Genomic DNA, 18,993 nt, shown 5'->3' with positions numbered 1-18,993 from the left:
CAATTTTTTCGTCGTCACAGTTTTGAAAGAAGGAACTGGGGAAATTCATCTCTGACACATCTTCTTTGACACAATATATCCCGACAACACTATATTTTCCGTGTGTAGCGAATGCGAAGGCATTAAGGTGCTTTACATTATTGTTATTATCCCGAGTCTTCAAACCCCAGCGCGCCTTGCACTCTCCCAGTGCATCCGCATCCAGACCAGCCACGTTTCCAGCGCTCATTAGCCGCCGGCGCTGGCGCTTCTCCTATTGGCCGCGGCCGGGCGGAGGCTACAAGCTGCGGGCTCATAGGGCAGACGCCCGGCCCTAATGCGGGCTCCGCTACCCGGGAGCGGTCGGCGCCTCCGAGTCCTTGGGGCAGCGCTCCAGGTCGCAGCGGCCGCCGACCCCGGGCCCCCCTCCCCACATGTCTGGGCTTTTCTATTTCCATGTGGTTGTGTTTTCACCATGAGGCCGGCTCCCCCTCACTTGAAGTCCTAGTGGTCATTGAAAAAAACAACAACAGTGTTTCCCTTTTTAAATTGAAATACAATCCACGTAGCATAAAATTCACCCTATTACAGTATAGCACCCAGTGGTCTAGTGTCTTCGCCGGGCTGTGCAGGCGTCCCCACCATCTAATTCTAGAACATTTCCCCCACTCCCAAAAGAAATTCTGTACCCAGGAGCAGTCACTGCCCTCTCCCCACTGCCCCTGGCTTCAGGCAGCCACCTATCTGGTCTCTGTCCCTCTGGGTGAACCTAGGACATGTCATCCAGGTGGGACCACTCGGTGTGTGACCTGGGTCTGGCTCCTCTCACTCAGGGACATGTTTCCAAGGTCCGTCCATGTTATAACCGGCTCTGTCTCTCTGGTACCTTCTCTCCAGTATCTGTGGGTGGACGATGCTCCACTGGAGACAGGGAGGGCGTCACCAGCGGACACACACACTGGGTTGTTTCCAGTTTCGGGCCATTATCAATATGGCTGCCGGAACACGTGTGTGCAAGCAAGTTTTTCTGCTTCCCATTCTTCCGGGGGTGTCCACCCAGGAATGGAATGGCTGAGTCTTCTGGTGATTCTACGTTTCACTTTTTGGGGAACCACCAAACTGCTTCCCATAGCCGCTGCCCCGTTGTAGCTCCGCCCACGAGCCCTGAGTGAGGGTTCCAGTGTCTCCTCATCTTCACCAACACATCCTATCATCTGACTTTTTTTTTTCAGGCATCCTAGTGGGTGTGGCCTAGTATTTCCTGGGTTTGACTTGCATTTTCCTAATGAGTGTGATGAGCATCTTTTCATGCATTTACTGGTCATTTGTATATATCCTTTGGAGGAACGTCTATTCCAATTTTTTGCCTATTTACAACACAATCAGGATACCGGCCCCTTCTCGGATATATAATTTGCAAATAGTCTCCCCCACTCTTTGGGTGGTCTTTTCATTTTCTTGATAGGGTACTTTGGCACACACGAGCTTTTTCAATTTTCATGAAATCCCATACTCCCATTTTTTTCCTTCGATGAGCTGTGCTTTGGGTGCCATGTCCAGCCCAAGGTCATGGTGATTTTCCCGTGTTCTGGTGGAGGAACGTTTGTGTTCTTCCATTTGGGTCTCCGGTCTGTTCCCTGTTCCTCTCTGTGTGTGGCTGTCCCGTCGTCGTCGGGCCCCCGTCTGTTGAAAAGACTGTCCTTTCTCCACGGAATGGTCCTGACAGCCGTGCTGAAAATTGGCTGATGATAAATAGGAGGGTCCGCTCCTGGACTCAGTTCCGGTCCATGGACCGGCCGGCCGATCTGCGTGCCTCTCCCCTTGCCGACACCTCGCTGCTTCGGCTGCTGTGGGTTTGGAGTAACACACTCACCATGAAGGAAGCGTGAGCGCCACAGTTTTGCTTTTCTCTCTCGAGATTCTTTTAGCTGTTCTGGGTCCCTTGCATTTCCACATGCGTTTTAGAATCCTGCTTGTTCATTTTTTTTTGTGTGTGTGCCATACAAAAGAAGGCAATTGGAATTTTAGCAGGCCTTGTATTAAATCTGTGTATCAATTTAGGGAGCACTGCTGTCTTCATTGAAATATTAAGTTTTCCAATCTGTGAACAAAGGATGTCTTTCCATTCAGGCAGGTATCTCTTCAAAAATGTTTGATAGTTTACAATATGCAAGTCTTGTACTTCTTTGGGTAAATTCTTTCTCAAGTATTTCATTATCTTTGATGCTGTTGTAAATGGAATTGTTTTCTTAATTTAATGTTTAGATTAAAAAAATATTTTATTTATTTTTAGACAGAGGGGAAGAGATGAAGAACAAGAGAAACATCAACATGTGGTTACTTCTCATGTGCCCCCAACTGGGGACCTGGCCCAGAACCCAGACATACGCCCTGACTGGGAATCGAACTGGTGACCCTGTAGTTCTCAGACTGGCACTCAATCCACTGAGCCACACCAGCCGGGGCTAATGTTTGGATTATTCGTTGCTGGTGCGTAGAAATACAACAGACTTTCCCATATTGTCTTGTATCCTGCAGCTTTCCTGAGCTTATTAGCTCTACTAGCTTGTGTGTGTGTGTGGGGGGGGGTGATTCTCCCTGGTTTTCTGTACGTAATAAGATCATGTAACGAGAGCGCTACTTTTTCCTTTCCAGATGGCATGTCTTCTGTTTCTCTCGGCTCATCGCCCTGACTAGACCCTGGAGGGCAGTGTTGGGGAGAGCGGGGGAGAGCAGGCACCCCGCCTTTGATCTTCGGAGGCAAGATTCTAGTGTTCCACCATTCGCATGATGTGCCCTGACCAGGAACTGAACCTGCGAACTTGCAGTTTATGAGACGATGCTCCAACCCACTGAGCCCCACTGGCCGGAGTCTAATGCATGGTTTTAGAATGATCTGGAATGGTTTCTTCTTAGGAACCATTTTAATGAGCATCTCCTGGAGGGGCCTGCCGGGGACCAGGGGGCAGAAGGCTCCGGGCCCAGGAGGGGAAGCGCTCAGTGCGGGGGAGCTTCGGGAAGCAGGGCGTTGAGGTCAGGACCTGCCACAAACCTCTCTTTAGGCCGCAGGTGACTGGCGTGGCCTCCCCGCACCTTAGCTCAATCTGTAGGGTTCGCCAGGCTGGATAGGATGGGGCTCTTAAGAATTCTTGGAACCTGAACGTCCCAAGGAGGCAGACAGACAACCCATGGGCCACTTTCTGTAATGAAATACGCCAACCCGGAAAGGCCTCCCCACGGTTTCCACCCCTGCACGTCACTCTGGGGGTGCTCCCGAGGCGGGTGCGCCGGCCCCAGGCAGTGAGAAGGGTGACTCACAGGGGTGTATATTGAACTTCTGCTTACGCAGGGTTTCCCGTGTATACATTCGCACGGCAGCACTCATGCCCTGCACACACAACTTCACCAAACAATGGCAAAGCTCTGTTCAAGATGCTGTGTCTTTAAATTGGAAATTGTGACTGTACCTTTGGACACCACTAACCTGAGAAACTAGTGAAGTCAGTGGCCTGACCCGTAAGCTTGACACCCGGACGTCCCGGGGCGGGGAGGGAAGTACCACGGTCTGTGAGCTCGGGATGGTGAAGCCACACTTCGCGCCGCCATGAGGCTGAGGTATGCGCACGAGTCTGCTACCCAACCTGTCCATTTTCAGCTACGTTTCTGCACATCAGTCCCTCGTTTTGACCAGGAGCCAGCAAAACTGTTCCTGTGAAATGATCGGGTAATACAGGTTCCAGGCTTCACGGGCCCTCCAGTCTCTCAGCTACTCAACTTCATCCTTCTGGGCAGCCTGGGACCGTGGCGACGAGGACGCACCCTGCCTGGGTTCCAATGAAACTGTATTTACGAGCGCTGAGATGTGAGTTGCACGTAATTTTCACGTTACAAAATATTCTTCGATTTATTTTTTTCAACCATGTAAGAAAGTAAAAACTCAGCTTGCAGGATTGTTCAAAAACAGACAATGGACTGGACTTTTTTAAGATTTATTTATTTTTAGAGAGAGGGGAAGGGAGAAAGAGAGGGAGAGTGTGCAAAAAAACACATCAATAGGTTGCCTCTCACATGCCCCCAACTGGGGACCTGGCCCGCAATTCAGGCATGTGCCCTGACTGGGAATCGAACCGGCAACGTCTTGGTTCGCAGGCCGGCACACAAACCACTGAGCCGCACCAGCCACAGCTGGACTGACTCTGGGCCAACCTATTTCAGACCCTAAGTTTAGGTTTCTCAGGCCTGACTCCCCATGGCCAGGATCCCACAACTGAGACACGCAAACACTCGGAGACACAACACACCTATTTTCACACCGACCTCTGAACAAGAAACACACACAGGCAAAAACAAACTGGGGACAGGAACTAAACAGAAGCCCACTGTCAATGATGGAACTGAGAGCCCTGTGTCCCCGCATCAAGGACTGGAAATGGGGGACCTGGGGCCTCTTCCTGCTCCAGCCAGCGGGCACCTTCTCGAAGCGCCCACCGTTCTGTGAAAGGGTCACGCCCTTGTTGACGTCCCTGGTGTCCTACCATTACTCACTTATTCCAGTTCGGATCACTCCAGGAACTGAAGGGCTCACACGTGAATCCTTGTGAAAACGAAATCTTGCCTGGAAAAGGTAAACCCAGCGGAAGCGGGAGCATGTTTTGTGACACTCAAAACCTAATCTCTAACGTCCCTTAAGAAGGGAGGCTGAGCCACAGCCTGGGAAAGAGGGACAGGGCCTGGCTGGAGGAGCAGGGTGAAGACACTGTACCTTGTCACCTGCTCTGTGACTTCTGTCCCGTGCTGGTGGTGTCCCGTATTCAAGCAACCACCGGAAGCGCACACGTTGAATACTCCAGACACCTTGAGCACCCGCCTAGCCGGCCTTCCCTTGCCTGGAACCCTTGCTGGAAGTTCTTAACGACCGTGACTTGGAGGCAGCAGCGTCGGCACCTGCGCCTCCTCACCCAACAGTGCGCGCGACGCCCAGAGTGGGCAGCTCTCAGCGGACAAAGCCAACTTGCCGAGAATTGGACTCTAAAAATAAGCATTTTGCACATTTTTTTAGCCTCCTTTCTCTCCGTAAAGGCCTCCACAGATGGCTTCTTTACATCCTGCTCTCAAATGACTAGCTGATAAATATTCATACTTATGGAAATTGTACATACTCCAAAGCTCTAGCCAATTCCCATTTGTACTTTCGGTCTCTCGGGGGTGGTGCCCCCTCATTCCTGCGCCTGGTGTTCTGTGACACACACACACACACACACACTCGTGTGCACGTGCACCGAGAGCACAGCCTCGGGCGGACGTTGCGTCTCCATGGCTGACTCACTCAGGGCAGTGTTTCTCCCCCGGGGGCGATTCTGCCCCACAGAGGGTAGTTGGCAATGTCTGGGCACTTCGGGGGGTCACAGCTGGGGACAGGCACCGGGTGTCAGAGTTGGGGTGTCTAGTGGGTGGAGGCCAGGGATGCTGCTAAACACCCTCCAATGCCCCTGGCAGCCCCCTCCCACCCCACCCCCCGCCACCAAAGATTGGCTGGTGCAAATGTCCATGAGTGCAGAGACCCGGGGAACACACTTCGGCAAGGCCCAGAGCAGACTTGAGTAGAGAATGAACCTGAAGGGGTGCAAGGTCAAGGCAAATGGGAACTGAAAAACTCAGATGGGGGGAGGGGGGGAGTCCACAGGAGGTCTGGTCTCTCATTTGGTATTCAAATTAACACTCAATTTGGTAACACTATACATGTAAGAACAAGTTTCCTTTCAGTCTTCAAGCTCACCTTAACAAATCTTTTAGTAAAATTTTAGTTGAAACGTAAAACACTCCCTTCTCCCTTGTTCCTCAATTAATGCTCAATTATCTTATGTATTTGACAGGATTAAATCCCCCTAAACGTTAACACCATTTGCAAATTTGATTAAATTCCCTTAAGTGTTGCAAGCTACAAATAGATGGGTATGCCGAAGCGTTTCAAACCCTGCAGAGGGACTCACAGAGAAGCCATGTTCCAAACACGAGAAAACACAAACCACATTCTCCCTCCCTCCGCCTGCCTTCCTCCAGGTCCAGGGGAGCTGAGACTCCTGGCCGGGACACCGTGGGGAGGGTCCCAACCACTTGCTAGGTCCCCAACCTTGGTGCCTGTCACCTCACCTGTAAAGTGACAGGGTCACACACGGCAAAGGGATCCAGTCACTTTTTTTCTGGGCAGCTGACCCCTCTCTCTTGCGAGGTGTCCTCTCCCCGCCTCGGGCCCACGTTCTCTTGTAAAGAGCTGACCGGACTCCTGGCCAACCCTCGTTTTTCTGTCACTGGGCCCAGAGCACTGTCCTAGCATAAAGTCAACACCCCGCTTTTTGTCCACCCCACTTCCTCCAGGCCGTCTGGTGCCAGCGCAAGGGCCGCTGCCTTCCTGGGCCCCCACCCCCGGGGCTCCGGCACAGTCCCGCCAGCTCCTTTGGAACCCCAGCCCCTTGCTTACAGTCTTCAACCCTGGGATTAGTGCCCACCAGCAGTCACTCTTAGAGGCAGCATGTGGCCCAGTGTGAGACACACAGAGCTGTTGCTAATGGAACCCTTAACTGAATTCAGTACAGGTACCCATTGCACAAAAACTGGAGGCTCAAAGGCCTTTTGCAGCTTTCAAGCACAACTCTGTCTGCGAGGGCGAGGGTCAAGGACGGCGTGACTGCACCCCCTAGGCGCTCCCCATTTCCTGCTAGCTTATCTACAGTAGTTTCTGTTTCGTTTTTTCATAGGTAGGGCTTAACTCTTAGGCGTTGCAGGTTGGATGGCTGATGAACCTCAGGCACAGACTTTCTAAAGAAATATATTTACTTTTAGAGAGGGAGAGAAACATCCATGTACGGTTGCCTCTTGCATGCCCCTGACTGGGGACCCAGTCTGCAACCCGGGCGTGTGCCGACTGGGAATCGAATCAGTGACCTTTCAGTTCGCAGGCGGGTGCTCAGTCCCGGGCCACTGCAGCCAGGGCAGGCATGGGTTTTCAGGAGAGCCTCGTGCCTTGGTTCCCCCCACATGCAGGGCTGCCCAGAGTTGGGGTGCCTTTCAGGGAGGACGCCCGGTGAACTGGGTCTTGGGAGCAGTGGCAGCAGGCAGGAGCTGGGCCCCGCTACCAGTGGACAGTCCCACAGGAGACCAGGGGAGTCCAGAGATGGCGGCAGGGGGGACATCCTTACGTGGCACCTGAAGAGCTGGAAATATCCACGGACAGGGCTGAGACCAGAACGCAAGAGATAACTGGGTAGAAAAAGAGCCCTCCCCGCACCCCACGGTACCAGATTGGTGGGGGACACGGAGGGAAGGCAGGCTCAGAGAGACAGAGGTTGGAATGGCGCAGGGGAGGTTCTGGGCCAGCCTGCCTGTCTAGCCCGGGGAAGAAGGGCCTGGCTGGGAGGTGACCCAGCGGAAGCGCCTGAAGTCTGGGAAGCTGGTCAACTTGAGGAAGTGCCTGGTCTGCCCCACACCCAAACCACAGAATGCCTGGGGAACAAAGAAACGCCCTCTCAGGCTCTGGCACGTGAGGGGGCTCACCTGGGGCACTGGCCTGCTCGTTCCACAGGCGGCTGTGCATGGCCGCCAGGAGGGAGCCTCCGTGGCTCTCTGGGCCACCTGGCCATGCGCTCCCCAGTGCGTCCGCAAGCCCTGTCCCAGGGCACCTTGCGGCCCCAGCAGCTGCACTGACTGCCATGGCCACCCGTGCCCCGCACAAGCGCCAGGAGGAAGCCTGCGTGACCTGCAGCCGGGAACGAGCTCTGCCACCCAGGTGGGGACTAGGATGCCATAGAAACCGTCTGCGGGCACCTAGGGACTGGGCTCCAACCTGCAGCAGGAGCTCCGGACACCGGCTTTGTTCTGGTGTGGCTGCAGGGCTGGGCCTGGAGGTGGGGCCCCTGAACAGGCCTCTCTCTCTCATAGCAGCCCGGGCCTCATGCGTTTGGTTTCTGTGGCAGCAGGCAGCTGAGTCTGCGTTGCTCGGCTGCAGGCCCAGGCCCAGAGTCCCACCCACTTGTCCCGTGCTCAGCTCCACAATCCACACCCCAAGGAGCCCTGGAACACTTGCTCTCGTGGGACGAGGCCAGCCGACGGCGGCCCTCCAGGGGAGCGTGCTGGCCCTGGTACGGCCCAGAGCCGGGGCACAGAACACACCGAGAGAAGCAGCACATTAGCCAGTTGCATTTATTTAGGAATCTTACCCAAAAAAAACCCCAAAAAACAAAACCCCAAAAGACAAACAAAACCCAAAATACACAACTGAACAGAGAATCTGTCCCGCTGCACGGCTGACCGTCCTGACACACACGGGTGAGTGAACCTTGCCCAACGTAGCCCGGCGCATGCTCACTGCCTGAACACCGGTGTCGCGGGCAGCTTTATGCAGTGGAATGGTGGACAGTCGCCACGGGGGGCAAGCACAGCGGTGCAGTGCCAAGGAAGTGCGAACCCTTCACAAGCTGACAGACGGACAGACAGACATCGAAACAGAGCAGTAACACAGGGGAGTCTCAAAAAAAAAGAGAAGGAAATGAAAACAACCCGGGGAGTTGACCTCCACCTTTGTTTCAAAAGGCCTTTGGGCTCCATCGTGTGCACACCATGCCGGGCTGGTGGAGGAGGAAGGGCTACAGCTACCTATAAAAGTACCCTTTGCTCAGCAGAGGTAGAACCTGGCGGAAGTTTATTGCAGAGATACGGGGCGCCTCTTCCCACCTCTCATGGTCGCAAGTGGTTACTGAAGAAAATGAGCATCAGTAGTTTGTGAATTCAGTGAAAACCATGGGCGGGATTGTTTTGGTCAGATGGCGGTGAGACTTCAAGGAGCTGAGTGGAAAACGCGCTTCTGGCCTCGCCCCCCACATGGGAGGCAGGGCCAGAGCTTCTTGGTCCTTTTCTGTGCTACAATGTGTCACAGCGACAAAGGCCTTCCAGGCAGGGCCAGGGCCGACCTTCATGCCAAGACCCCCCCGCCCCTGCAGCCCGGCCCCTTGCTGACCGCACTACAGGGACAGTCCCAGTCTGCCCACGCCCTGCTGCATTGCTGCAGAGGGCACACTGCCAATGCCGAGGGCCGTTTGACCGCTCGGCGGGCGGGCGCTGGAGGAGGCCAGCCCCACTCCACAACACACAAGGCTCCTGGGACTCGGCCGAATGCAGACAACTCAGAAACTTTCGACAGTAGTGAATGAAATGTGTTCATGAGTGAAAGGCCCAGGAAATGCTCACAGCAGTCTGGCCTGCAAGTTACAGAGAACAGTTTCTTCCAGGCGCAAAACCTAGAGGTAAAAACCCAACATCTGCCTCCTGGTGACGAGCCCCCAGCACGTGGGTCCCCCCGCTGGCAACACTAACAGGTAAGGAAGGCTCGGTCCAGCTCGGCCCACAGGTGTGTGGCCGTCTCGGTTGAGAGCAATTCACCAGCACAACGACAGCGGCAGGGGCGCGGGGATCCCAGTGCCAGTCCCTGCTCCAGTCCCTGCCTGTTCTGCCCTCGGCACGGAGTCTGCCCACAGGCTTCGGCCTCCACAGCCGCCCTGCTGTTGCTCTTCGGGGTGACAGCCACTCCTTCAAGTACACTGTCTAGTGTCACCTGTCAGCACGAACACGGGCACGCAGCAGGCCTGTCTCCTCATCGGCTGCCACTCTCTCTGCCAGGAGAGAGCAGAGGCGGGCGGCCTGGGTTCACTGCAAAGAACGTTTCTGATGGTCACTTGCGGGCTAGAAGTACACGCCCGACTTCTCGGAGAGACACAGAGAATCGCAGCAGCAGCAGGATGTGGATCACTGTTCAGACCGGCCAGGTCCCCTCCCGGATGCAGAGCCACAGGCGAGGGACTCGGGGCAGGCCTCCAACACGGCACCGCCGGGAGCCCGTGGGTCTGCCGAGGAGCCAGGTCTGACCCCGGATGCACCGAGGAAGTTCGAGGAGCTGGAAGGAAGTCTTGGGAAGAGTTCTGTGGACATCAGGCTCACGCAGCTTCCGAAGAGCAACAGGAATGAGCGCGCCCGGTTGCAGAACGACAGTATCAGATTGCACTCAAGTACACCCCCCGCCCCCAGGTACAATGCATTTCACACAGCACAACTGCGTGGTAAAAATGCAGGACACAATCAGGCATATCGAAAAATATTAACACAAAACACACACTGGAATTCAAAGCAAAGATGCAAAACTGAATTCTAAAATATGTGAATAAATTCAATTAAGGACTTTTCATACATTTCCACATTAACAAAAAATTATAAGATGTCCCGTATGAGAAGCCAAGAAAAGAATAAATAGGACTGAAGGAAGGAAAGGGGACACTAGTTGATAGGAGATGCCAATTTACAAGGAATATTTACACTGAGAATCCAAAAGAACTCGTTTCTATATATACATATCTATGTACATATATAAGTACAGCATAAAATCAGAAAGTGGGTTTGGACTCAAGAAAATCACTAGCTAACTCGAGATGCAGGTACCGAGACGTGTTTCCTTCACTCACATGCCTTTCAAAGACACTTGATTTGTGTTAGACGCTGGCAGCCAATGAGAAGTTCCTGCAAGTGGTGTTTGCGTACAGCTGGAGCCATGGACGCACGGACTGCGTGCCGCGTCCAGCAGCCCACACGGGCCTGGTGCATGTGCACGCGTGTGGCTGGTGGGGAGACCCCCAGACGCAGGCGGACGGTCCACAAGCCCACCATCCCAGCCCATGCCGGAGTTGCTGGGAGCCTGCCTGACCCTCCCAGACACACGCCGACTGGGCCCCAAGACTGACAGAGACGCAGGCACCCCGCTCTCAGAAACTACCAAGCATCACCCAGGAGCGGCCGCCAGAGGCTTTAGACAGTGACCTTCCTCTTAACCTCGCATCAAGAAAAAGACCCAAAGGGAAAAACACTTTGCCTCTGCTCCTACTTTCATTAAGCTGAGATGCATCAGTCATTTCTAATCTAGCACTTTCCCCCTCCTGCTAAATGAAAGTGGAGGGGGGAGGGGGGTGGGAGCTCCCATCACACAAGCGTCAGTGCTGGTCACACCGTCCCCTGTCACACCTGCTATGAGCGAGCAGCACGTGCGTCCTTCAGCAAACAAATGCCCCAAGCACCCCAGCCAGAAACCGGCCTCTGCGACGGTCGGTTTCCCTGGAGCTGGCTGACCTAGACCTTCTACCTTTACAGATGAGGCAAAATAAAACTAAAAAGGTTTACTGTTGCAACTCGAGGCTTTCTGAAGTGCTAATTAACTGTTCTGCAGTAAGCACACATACACACACAGTCGGCTGCTTTACTTGGATGCAGGATCTTGCTAACTTTGGGTATAAAGAAAGAATATTGAAGAAGGTACCTGCAATTTAGCAGCAAAAAGAGAAAATCGCTTAAAATACTTTTTGATCAAGGTATATTTAAAGAAATATTCTGTCAAATGCTTTCAGGAACCCCCAACGTGGGTAGCTTCCCTTCCCTGCAGGAAGGAACTCTAGTTCGGAGGCTGGGAGGCGCACCCTCTCCCAGCCACGACCCGGGCAGCTCTGGGCTCGGGCAGCGGTTTTCAGGACCATCGAGGCTGCCAACTCTGAAAACGCCACCGTGACTCACAGGCCATCCTTGTGCTTAGGGATGGATGGCAGCTGCTGTGTGGAAGGGAGCTGCCATGAAGGCTTGGTTCTTCGATGGAGAGGGCCCCAAGTGCGGGGCTCCCCCGTGGTGGCCAGCCTCGCCTTGCTGACTTGGCTGAGGGCAGTGTGAGGGTCACATGCTCTCCTCCAGGGAGGGGGGTGCACAGCAGGCTCCAGGTGCCCATGCTAACACTACCCCACACAGGGCAGGGGCCCAGGGCCCTTCACTCCCCACGCATGCACGCTGGCTGACACTGCGGTCTACTTGGCAAGTGTTCAGAGGCCTCACTTCTGCACGTCACTTTTGAAGAGCCCAACAAAGCTGTTCCACCAAGAACAGGGCATCCACACACCCCTTTGCATCAAGTAGCCAGTTTCAGAGCAAACATCACACCGAGAACTGCGGGGGTCAACTAACGGTAGGCTCAAGAGTCCGTGTGCTGACACTGCCTGCTGAAGACCCTATCCTGCCCAAGGTCACCCCCCCACACACAGAGAAAAGAGGGCGGGGCTCACAGCCCCAGGGAGCCTCCTTCCTCCCCTGCCCCGCCCCTCAGCTGTCCCGGAGCAGGCAGGTTTGTCAGGCTTCCTCCCCCAGTTCTAGTTCAACTTAGTATGTTGACAGGAGCTGACTGGGCTACTGATTTAAAAACAGAAAGACCTGAGAAATTTTGCTACAGGTGGGACACTCTGCTCTTGGCTGCCAACTGGGTCTGTTGGCCCTAACAAGGGACACTGGCTGAGCTGTGAGCACTAGACTGAAGGCAGAAGCTGCGTCCGCTGGGTACAGCATGCCCACGGCCAACACTCTGTCTGCTCTTTCGGGCCTTGGGATAAACGTGTCCAGGGAGGGAAACCTGCGCTGACCCTGACGCAACCACACCGGCGGGGACCAAACCCAAAGGCAACAGCCCCGGCTCATCACCACTTAGCATCCGCCTCCCCTGACTCTGAGCCAAGCCAAAAGGTAACAAAGGAAAACGAATCAACTGGAGAAACACTGGAAGGCCCACCATGTGACCCACTGCGTCCACAGCACCTCAGTTCTGAGCGGAGGTTGCAAGCCAGGCCGCGTGGACCAGCATCCCAGTCACAGCCTCTGAAGGAGCTGAGGGCCTAAACAAGAGTCCACTGCTGGTTAGGGTAGTAACTTTTTATTCAACATCTACAAGATTGTGGTATCTTGCAGCTTTCGGCCAGGTTTGTACAATCTCAATTTTTCAATAGTGCAACCTGTGCAAAAAAAAAAAGGGAAACAAAAAGACCAATTGTCCCCTCACTTTTTTATAAAACATCTATTATAGGCGAAACGAAACTTACCCATATTATAGATAAGTGTCTATTCACATTTGTACATTACCATTTTTAACAGCTTGAGATAAACTCTACAATGTCTTACAACACATTAAACAATATTCAAGTTACTGGGTAACAATAACAAGAAATCAACATACAGCAGAAGCCTCAAGTGTCTCCTCGTTGTCTACGTTACAACTCAAGTAAGGTCTCCTTTCCATGAGTGACCAACGAATTAAGATCTGGAGTAAAAAAAGGATGGTTTGCAAGATGGAAGCCAAGTCGTCCTTCTTTTTAAAACTACCTTAAGTTAAGGAAAATGGAACTTTGAGAAAAGCAGGCTTGCAGCCGTTTTTGCAGCACTCATTAGGAATACTATTAATACATTAAAATGAACTTTTAAGGGTTTTATCACAAAGAAAATGTTTGTACTTATCACCTTAACAAGGAACCTGGGGCAGGAGAATGGGGTGGGGATAGGGCCACAGGGTTAGAAGCAACACCCAGGTATGAACGTTATAAAAATGCAATGACCGATGCGATACACCTACGAGTTTCTCTCCGTCACGTGACATCTGTGTTAAGTCTTGTTTACGCATGCTTTGGAAAACATGCACTGTCAGAACAGAAACTAGGGAAAAACCTGAATGCGTGATGTGCAGCCTTTCATTGCATGCTTTAATAACCTAGTGTTTAGTTAAGTTGGAAAAAGAAACTGCTATATATTCTCTACATTTACAGACCCAAACGCATGCACCCGGGGAGAAGCGCCCCGGCAACGGCGTGGGCGCCCTGCATTGACCCTGAGCACTGTGGAACGTTAAGTAAAGCCAGTTTGGGAAGTTCCAAGCATTTTTAAACCAACCGTGGTTCGCAGCCGTCACCAAACTCACAGACAGACAGACGGACGGACACACGCACACGCACACCCCCCGCTGCTCCCCCACAGCAGAAGTGTATGGGAAGTACCACGGGCAAAGCAAAAGGAGAGACATATGTGCCACCATCGGCACTGCTGATTTTCAGTTTTGCTATCTATTCCAGGTTTGTCCTTATTCCCAAAAAATTTAACTAGAGAGAGCACAACTGAAAAAAATTCTAATTCTTTGGAAACTGTCCCTGATTTTTATGCAAATGATATGCTACGACAGCATTTCAGACGCATCCATGTTGAAACCTGTCTGTCCTTAAGTGCTGCTCAAGTTGGCGATGCTCTGGGGGTGGCGCTGCTGCCAGAGCTGCTTCTGCTGGACCGCGAGCTGCTGGGACTGGTCCGAGGTGGAGAGGAGGTTTACCAGGGGGGCCACACAGTTTGCAGGGATGATCAAACCTGCATCAGAAATGAGACTTTGTAAAGGCTGCACCCAGGAACAATCATACGGGATTTCACGCTGCACGGCAAATTCCAAATGAGATGTAGGTGTGATAAACAAGACTCCATACAAAATCGAAACAACTACCTAACAACCAAAACGGCTCTTTCAGAAGAAACACGATTCCTCGGCAGTGGTGCCCACAAACACCTGAGCACACTCATGCATCTTCATGTCTTCTTGGGGGAGGAGCAGACGGTCAAATTCAGTACCTTCCTATCTTTCACTTCTTTGCAGCTCCCCAAACGCGCCAACGCCGCCTCCTTCGGCAGGTAGCAAGGTTCCAGCAAAGACCACGGAGCTGTGCCAATGCCAGCTGACCCAGCCGCACGCCAGCCCACTGGACAGCATAGGCCCTGGGCTAGGGAACCTCAAACCCCTCCCAGGTGGGAGTGAGGAGGCCTCACTGTTCCAGAGTAGCTGCTGTGTGTGTTTTTAAAGACAAAAATTCAAGCTTTTGAATTTTACAGGAGGGACTCCAATTCAAATGAAATCTTGCAACCTAAAGTACTTGAGGGTCAAAACAATGTTCATGGATTGAGCCAAGCCACAGACTGCCCACCTGCAGCTAACGGCACAGAGGAAAGCTGCTCCAAGGGAGAAGGACGGCCCGGAGGGGGAGATATGAGCACTGGGCGGACCCCCAGGAGGCCCAGCACCTATCTGGTGGTGGGAACAGGCAGCCCCAGCCCTAGCCCCGGCCCTGGCCCCTGCCCCTGCAGGGCCCCAGTCCACCCTCTGCGCTGTGGCTTTGAGCTCCAGTCTCAGTCTGGCCCCATAACCGTCACACGGCAGACAGACGGTCCTGGGCATGAGGCTGAGCTGAGCCTTCCTGCCGGGAGTGCACACAGACAGCAACCGGGAGGAAGGAGAGGAGGGGGAGGAAGGGGAGGAGGGGGAGGAAGGGGAGGAGAGGGGCAGCGAAAAGGTCACCTCAGGACTTTAACCAGCGGTGTCCACTCAGAGGCTTAAGTCCTGCTCAACATTTTAAGAACATGCAAAGCACACTCTGCCCCATGCTGGAGGAGATGGTGAGATTCTAAGACGTAAGAAGAGGCCTGGGCCGGGTGACTCGGTTGGTCAGTCAGTGTCCAGACATGCCAAGACTTTGGGTTGAACCCGGTCAGGCATATGTGAGAATCAACCAATGAATGCATAAATAAGCGAAACACCAAAGCTACCTTTCTCCACAACATACCCCCAAGCAATAAATACATTAAAAAAATTAAAAAATAAAAAGGAAAGGAAAAAAAAAAAAAAGAGGTCTTCCCCCAGCTCTCAGACTCACCGACAATGCGCTGCCCGTCCTCTGTCCTCAGCCGGACTATCTGCATTTTCACGTTCGTGCCACTGACCGACGCGAGCACGCCCTCGACTTTTGTCCAGACGCTCAGTACCGAGCCGCACAACACGTAGTACGTGCGGCAACGAAGGCCTATTTCACAAACTAACCCCAAGCTTGCCTTTTTGCAGTTGCCACGCCTAGGAGAGAGGGGGATTGTTTACACATGCACACACAGACAAAGACCCGCAGTCAACCCAAATTCCAAGTGGAAAATGCCAAAACATCAGCTGCCTACTACTGAGGGTTTCTTAGATCGCAATCCTTTTGGCACACTGAATTACACTTTCCAATGTTAACTAACACTGCTGGTTTGTAAAATTAGTTACTTCTGGGGCCTACATGTAAAATAGCTTACTTACCAATGCTGATATCAATGTAAACATTTTCCACTTTAACATCCGCTAGTTTACTGTGGACGTTACTACATTCATTAATGCTGACGTATAAAGCAACCCTGCCAGCCCTGACCAGCGTGGCTCAGTTGCCGGGGGTTACCCCACAAAGCCCAAGCCACCTGGGCCGATGCCTGGCCACAGGGCATGTGCCTGGGTTTCTGGTCTGGCTCCTGGTCGGGGCGCAAAGACCGGGGGGAACAAATCAATATTTCTCTTGCACACGGAGGTTTCCCTCCCTCTCTTTCTCCCTTCCTTCCCCCAGCTCTAAAAGAGTCTTCCTAATTTCTAACAGTATTAATTACTCACAAAACAAAAACACTGCCCACATCAATCCATCTAACTGCCCAGCAAATCCATCTAACTTCACATATGTAAAAAAGTAAGTACAAATAATTTTAACATCTAGCTAAAATTCGCCCTTATATTTCTTTTCATGATGTGGGCTGAACACCCCGTTAACCAGATAATGGCTAAGGAGACAGTGAAGAGAATCAAGAGCTTCAGAGTATTAAAACACCCTTGCCCAGCCCCGACGAACACCGTGAGGGGGTGACAACACTGAGACCCACAGGGGCAGCCTCGGGGACTGAGCAGCACAGGAGGCGCTGCCAGGGATCAGCGGCCCAGCTTTCGGGCACTGCTAGCCACTAGAGGCACCTGTGGGGGCTTCCCCAAACTCCCTAGCCTTCAGAATAAAACACTGATTAGGGACTCAGAAAAGCTTTTAAAAAAGAGAGAGGAAAGAAAAAAGGGAAACAGGGATGAAGAGCAGGAGGGAAGAATCAGACTCGACACTGAGAGCAACACGTGAGCCCCCACGACCAGGGGGCAGCGGGCAGGAGGGAGCTCAGAGAACCAGGTGTGGCGAGCTCCCGTGTTCCCAGACACGCCGAATTATAGCTCAGTGGCACTTGGGAAACAGAGAGGAACCAAATACTAACCAATAAGCATGAGTACAAGTGTCTGCAGATGAATTATACTGATCCAGCCAGTGAGCCAGGGCGTCGTCCGAGACCACCTACGAAAGGAAGGAAGAAGCGCCACCGAGTCAGAACTGCATGACACGAACCTCTTTGGCCACTAAAGCCAGCTTCGAACGCTGTCCACACAGAGCCTGGCCCTTGCTACTACTGGTTGCATCTGAAAACCACTTATCAAGTTCTACCATGAGGAACAAATTTCTCAAAGAGCTGGCTTAATTAAAACTGTTCCCAAGTGACGATGCCTAAAATAGTGGTAGAAGGGAACACCAATAATAAAATAGTAACTAATACTGTTAGGAAAAACATCTAGATATCATTGCAGTTTATATTCAAATCAAGAGCTGTTTCCTTCCTTCCCCCTCTAAGTAAATAAAAATAGCAACTTCTAATTTTACTGAAAACTTTTTTCGTGACAACACAAGCTATTTCAAATAATCACCTTATAGGTTTCTTAAAGGTAGATAACATTAAAATAGGAATACTAATATAACAAACCTTGACAATTTTTTTTCTGAAAACTATTTTCCAGTAATCAAATATTAAGTAATTTTACATATAAATACAAAGTTCTTCTAAAAGTAGTTTCGATGTTATTAAAAAATAAATATAAATAGCATGGCATACAAACAAAAAATACCTTCTTATATTTCTTCTTCAGATCAGCATAAATTTCTAATTTCAGCTGTTTCCCAGTATTTGGTCTGTAAACTAAGAAAAGCTTCTTTTTCGGGTTCACTTCTTTAACTAAGATGGCAGTTTTCTTGTTGTTCCTTATCTGTTAAGAGAAGTGAGAGCACGTGAAGACTGGTCACCACGCAGTGTGAGACACGCTGCTTCCCAGGGCCAGCCCCACAGCACACACTGTGACGCCAAACACGAGCGCACAGACGTGGACCTGACCCAGCGACCAGGGCCACGGGCCGGAGCAGGGCTATCAGCCTGGACCATGAGACTACCGGGCCTGGGACAGAGGCTGGGGGCCCGGACAGTCTTTAGGACACTGTTTCGGGGGAGCTCTGACAGCACCGCTGTCCAAGTGCCCGGCTCCGGCCCACAGAGCCACTGCACCATGAAGCAGGAGTCGGACATGGGCCTGAAGGGTCTGCAGAGGAACATTCTCCGCCCCCGCAACCTGCTGTCTGAGCTTTTTCATGGGAACGTTATTCTTCTTCAAGTTACAGTAACACACGACCTGCGAAACAGCGATTTGGTCACCACCGTCCTCTGAGCCCCTCTCCCGCTGGGGTGGACTCGCCCCAGGGCTGCCAGGAGGGCGCAGTGAGGTGTCAACGTGCCACCTGTGCAGGGAGAACTGCGCCAGGAAGGCCAGGCGCCAGCCACGCCCTCCAAACTGTGTGCACAGAATGGGGGGGGCGCATCAGACAAACGGGGGCACGTACGTGCACGGGGTTTAAGTTGGACTCACGAGAGAAATCCTCAGAGAGAGGAGTCACAGGACCTTTCATTTAATTCAAGGAAAAATACAGCTGGAAAACTAGTATCTCCTTTAAAGAACAGTGAACAATGACTAAGCAATAATCTTCGGAGAAAAAACAAAAGAAAAAAGAAAGTTTCAAAATAAAGGCATTCTTCAAGTCTCTCAACAGTATGAACATTTTGCTGAGGAACTAAGTTTTTATTTTTTATTATTTTTATTTTTTAAATATTTATTTATTTATTTATCTTTAGAGGGGAAGGAGAGAGAGAGAAACATCAATGTATGGTTGCCTCTAGTGCGTCCCCTGCTGGGAACTGGCCTGCAGGGAACAACTGGCTTGCAACCCAGGCATGTGCCCTGACTGGGAATTCAACTGCGATCCTGTGGTTCGCAGACTAAGTTTTTATTTTAAGGTCATTCTTGCACCAATAAAATAAAAAGACTTAACATTTTATTTTTCACAGATACTAAAGGTCCTTAGTCTTTTACTTGTTCAAATGATTTGAAACATTATTTATATGATTCTGCAAAGTCTATGAAAACAGTGATTAAGGTGAAAATAA

General features: G+C 51.8%; 1 protein-coding gene across 5 annotated transcripts in view; it reads right to left on the bottom strand.

The window, feature by feature from the left end:
• Window positions 1-12,738: 12,738 nt before the first annotated feature.
• SBNO1 (strawberry notch homolog 1) overlaps window positions 12,739-18,993 on the bottom strand; it is a 50,786-nt gene continuing 44,531 nt past the window's right edge. For all 5 annotated transcript variants that reach the window (XM_053669758.1, XM_037160877.2, XM_053669757.1 and 2 more), the window contains 4 exons: window positions 17,630-17,767; window positions 16,951-17,027; window positions 15,558-15,751; window positions 12,739-14,226 (listed from right to left, as the gene is read on the bottom strand). In XM_053669758.1, the coding sequence (XP_053525733.1) occupies window positions 14,084-14,226; window positions 15,558-15,751; window positions 16,951-17,027; window positions 17,630-17,767 (552 nt within the window). In that variant the 3' untranslated portion in view covers window positions 12,739-14,083. The remainder of the gene's footprint in view (window positions 14,227-15,557; window positions 15,752-16,950; window positions 17,028-17,629; window positions 17,768-18,993) is intronic.

Source organism: Artibeus jamaicensis, unplaced genomic scaffold (assembly GCF_021234435.1).
Source record: "Artibeus jamaicensis isolate MK-2021 breed Jamaican fruit bat unplaced genomic scaffold, CSHL_Jam_final contig_525, whole genome shotgun sequence".
NCBI lineage: Eukaryota > Metazoa > Chordata > Mammalia > Chiroptera > Phyllostomidae > Artibeus > Artibeus jamaicensis.
Note: the sequence above shows the minus strand (reverse complement) of the source record. Positions and strands in the feature narration are given on the sequence as shown.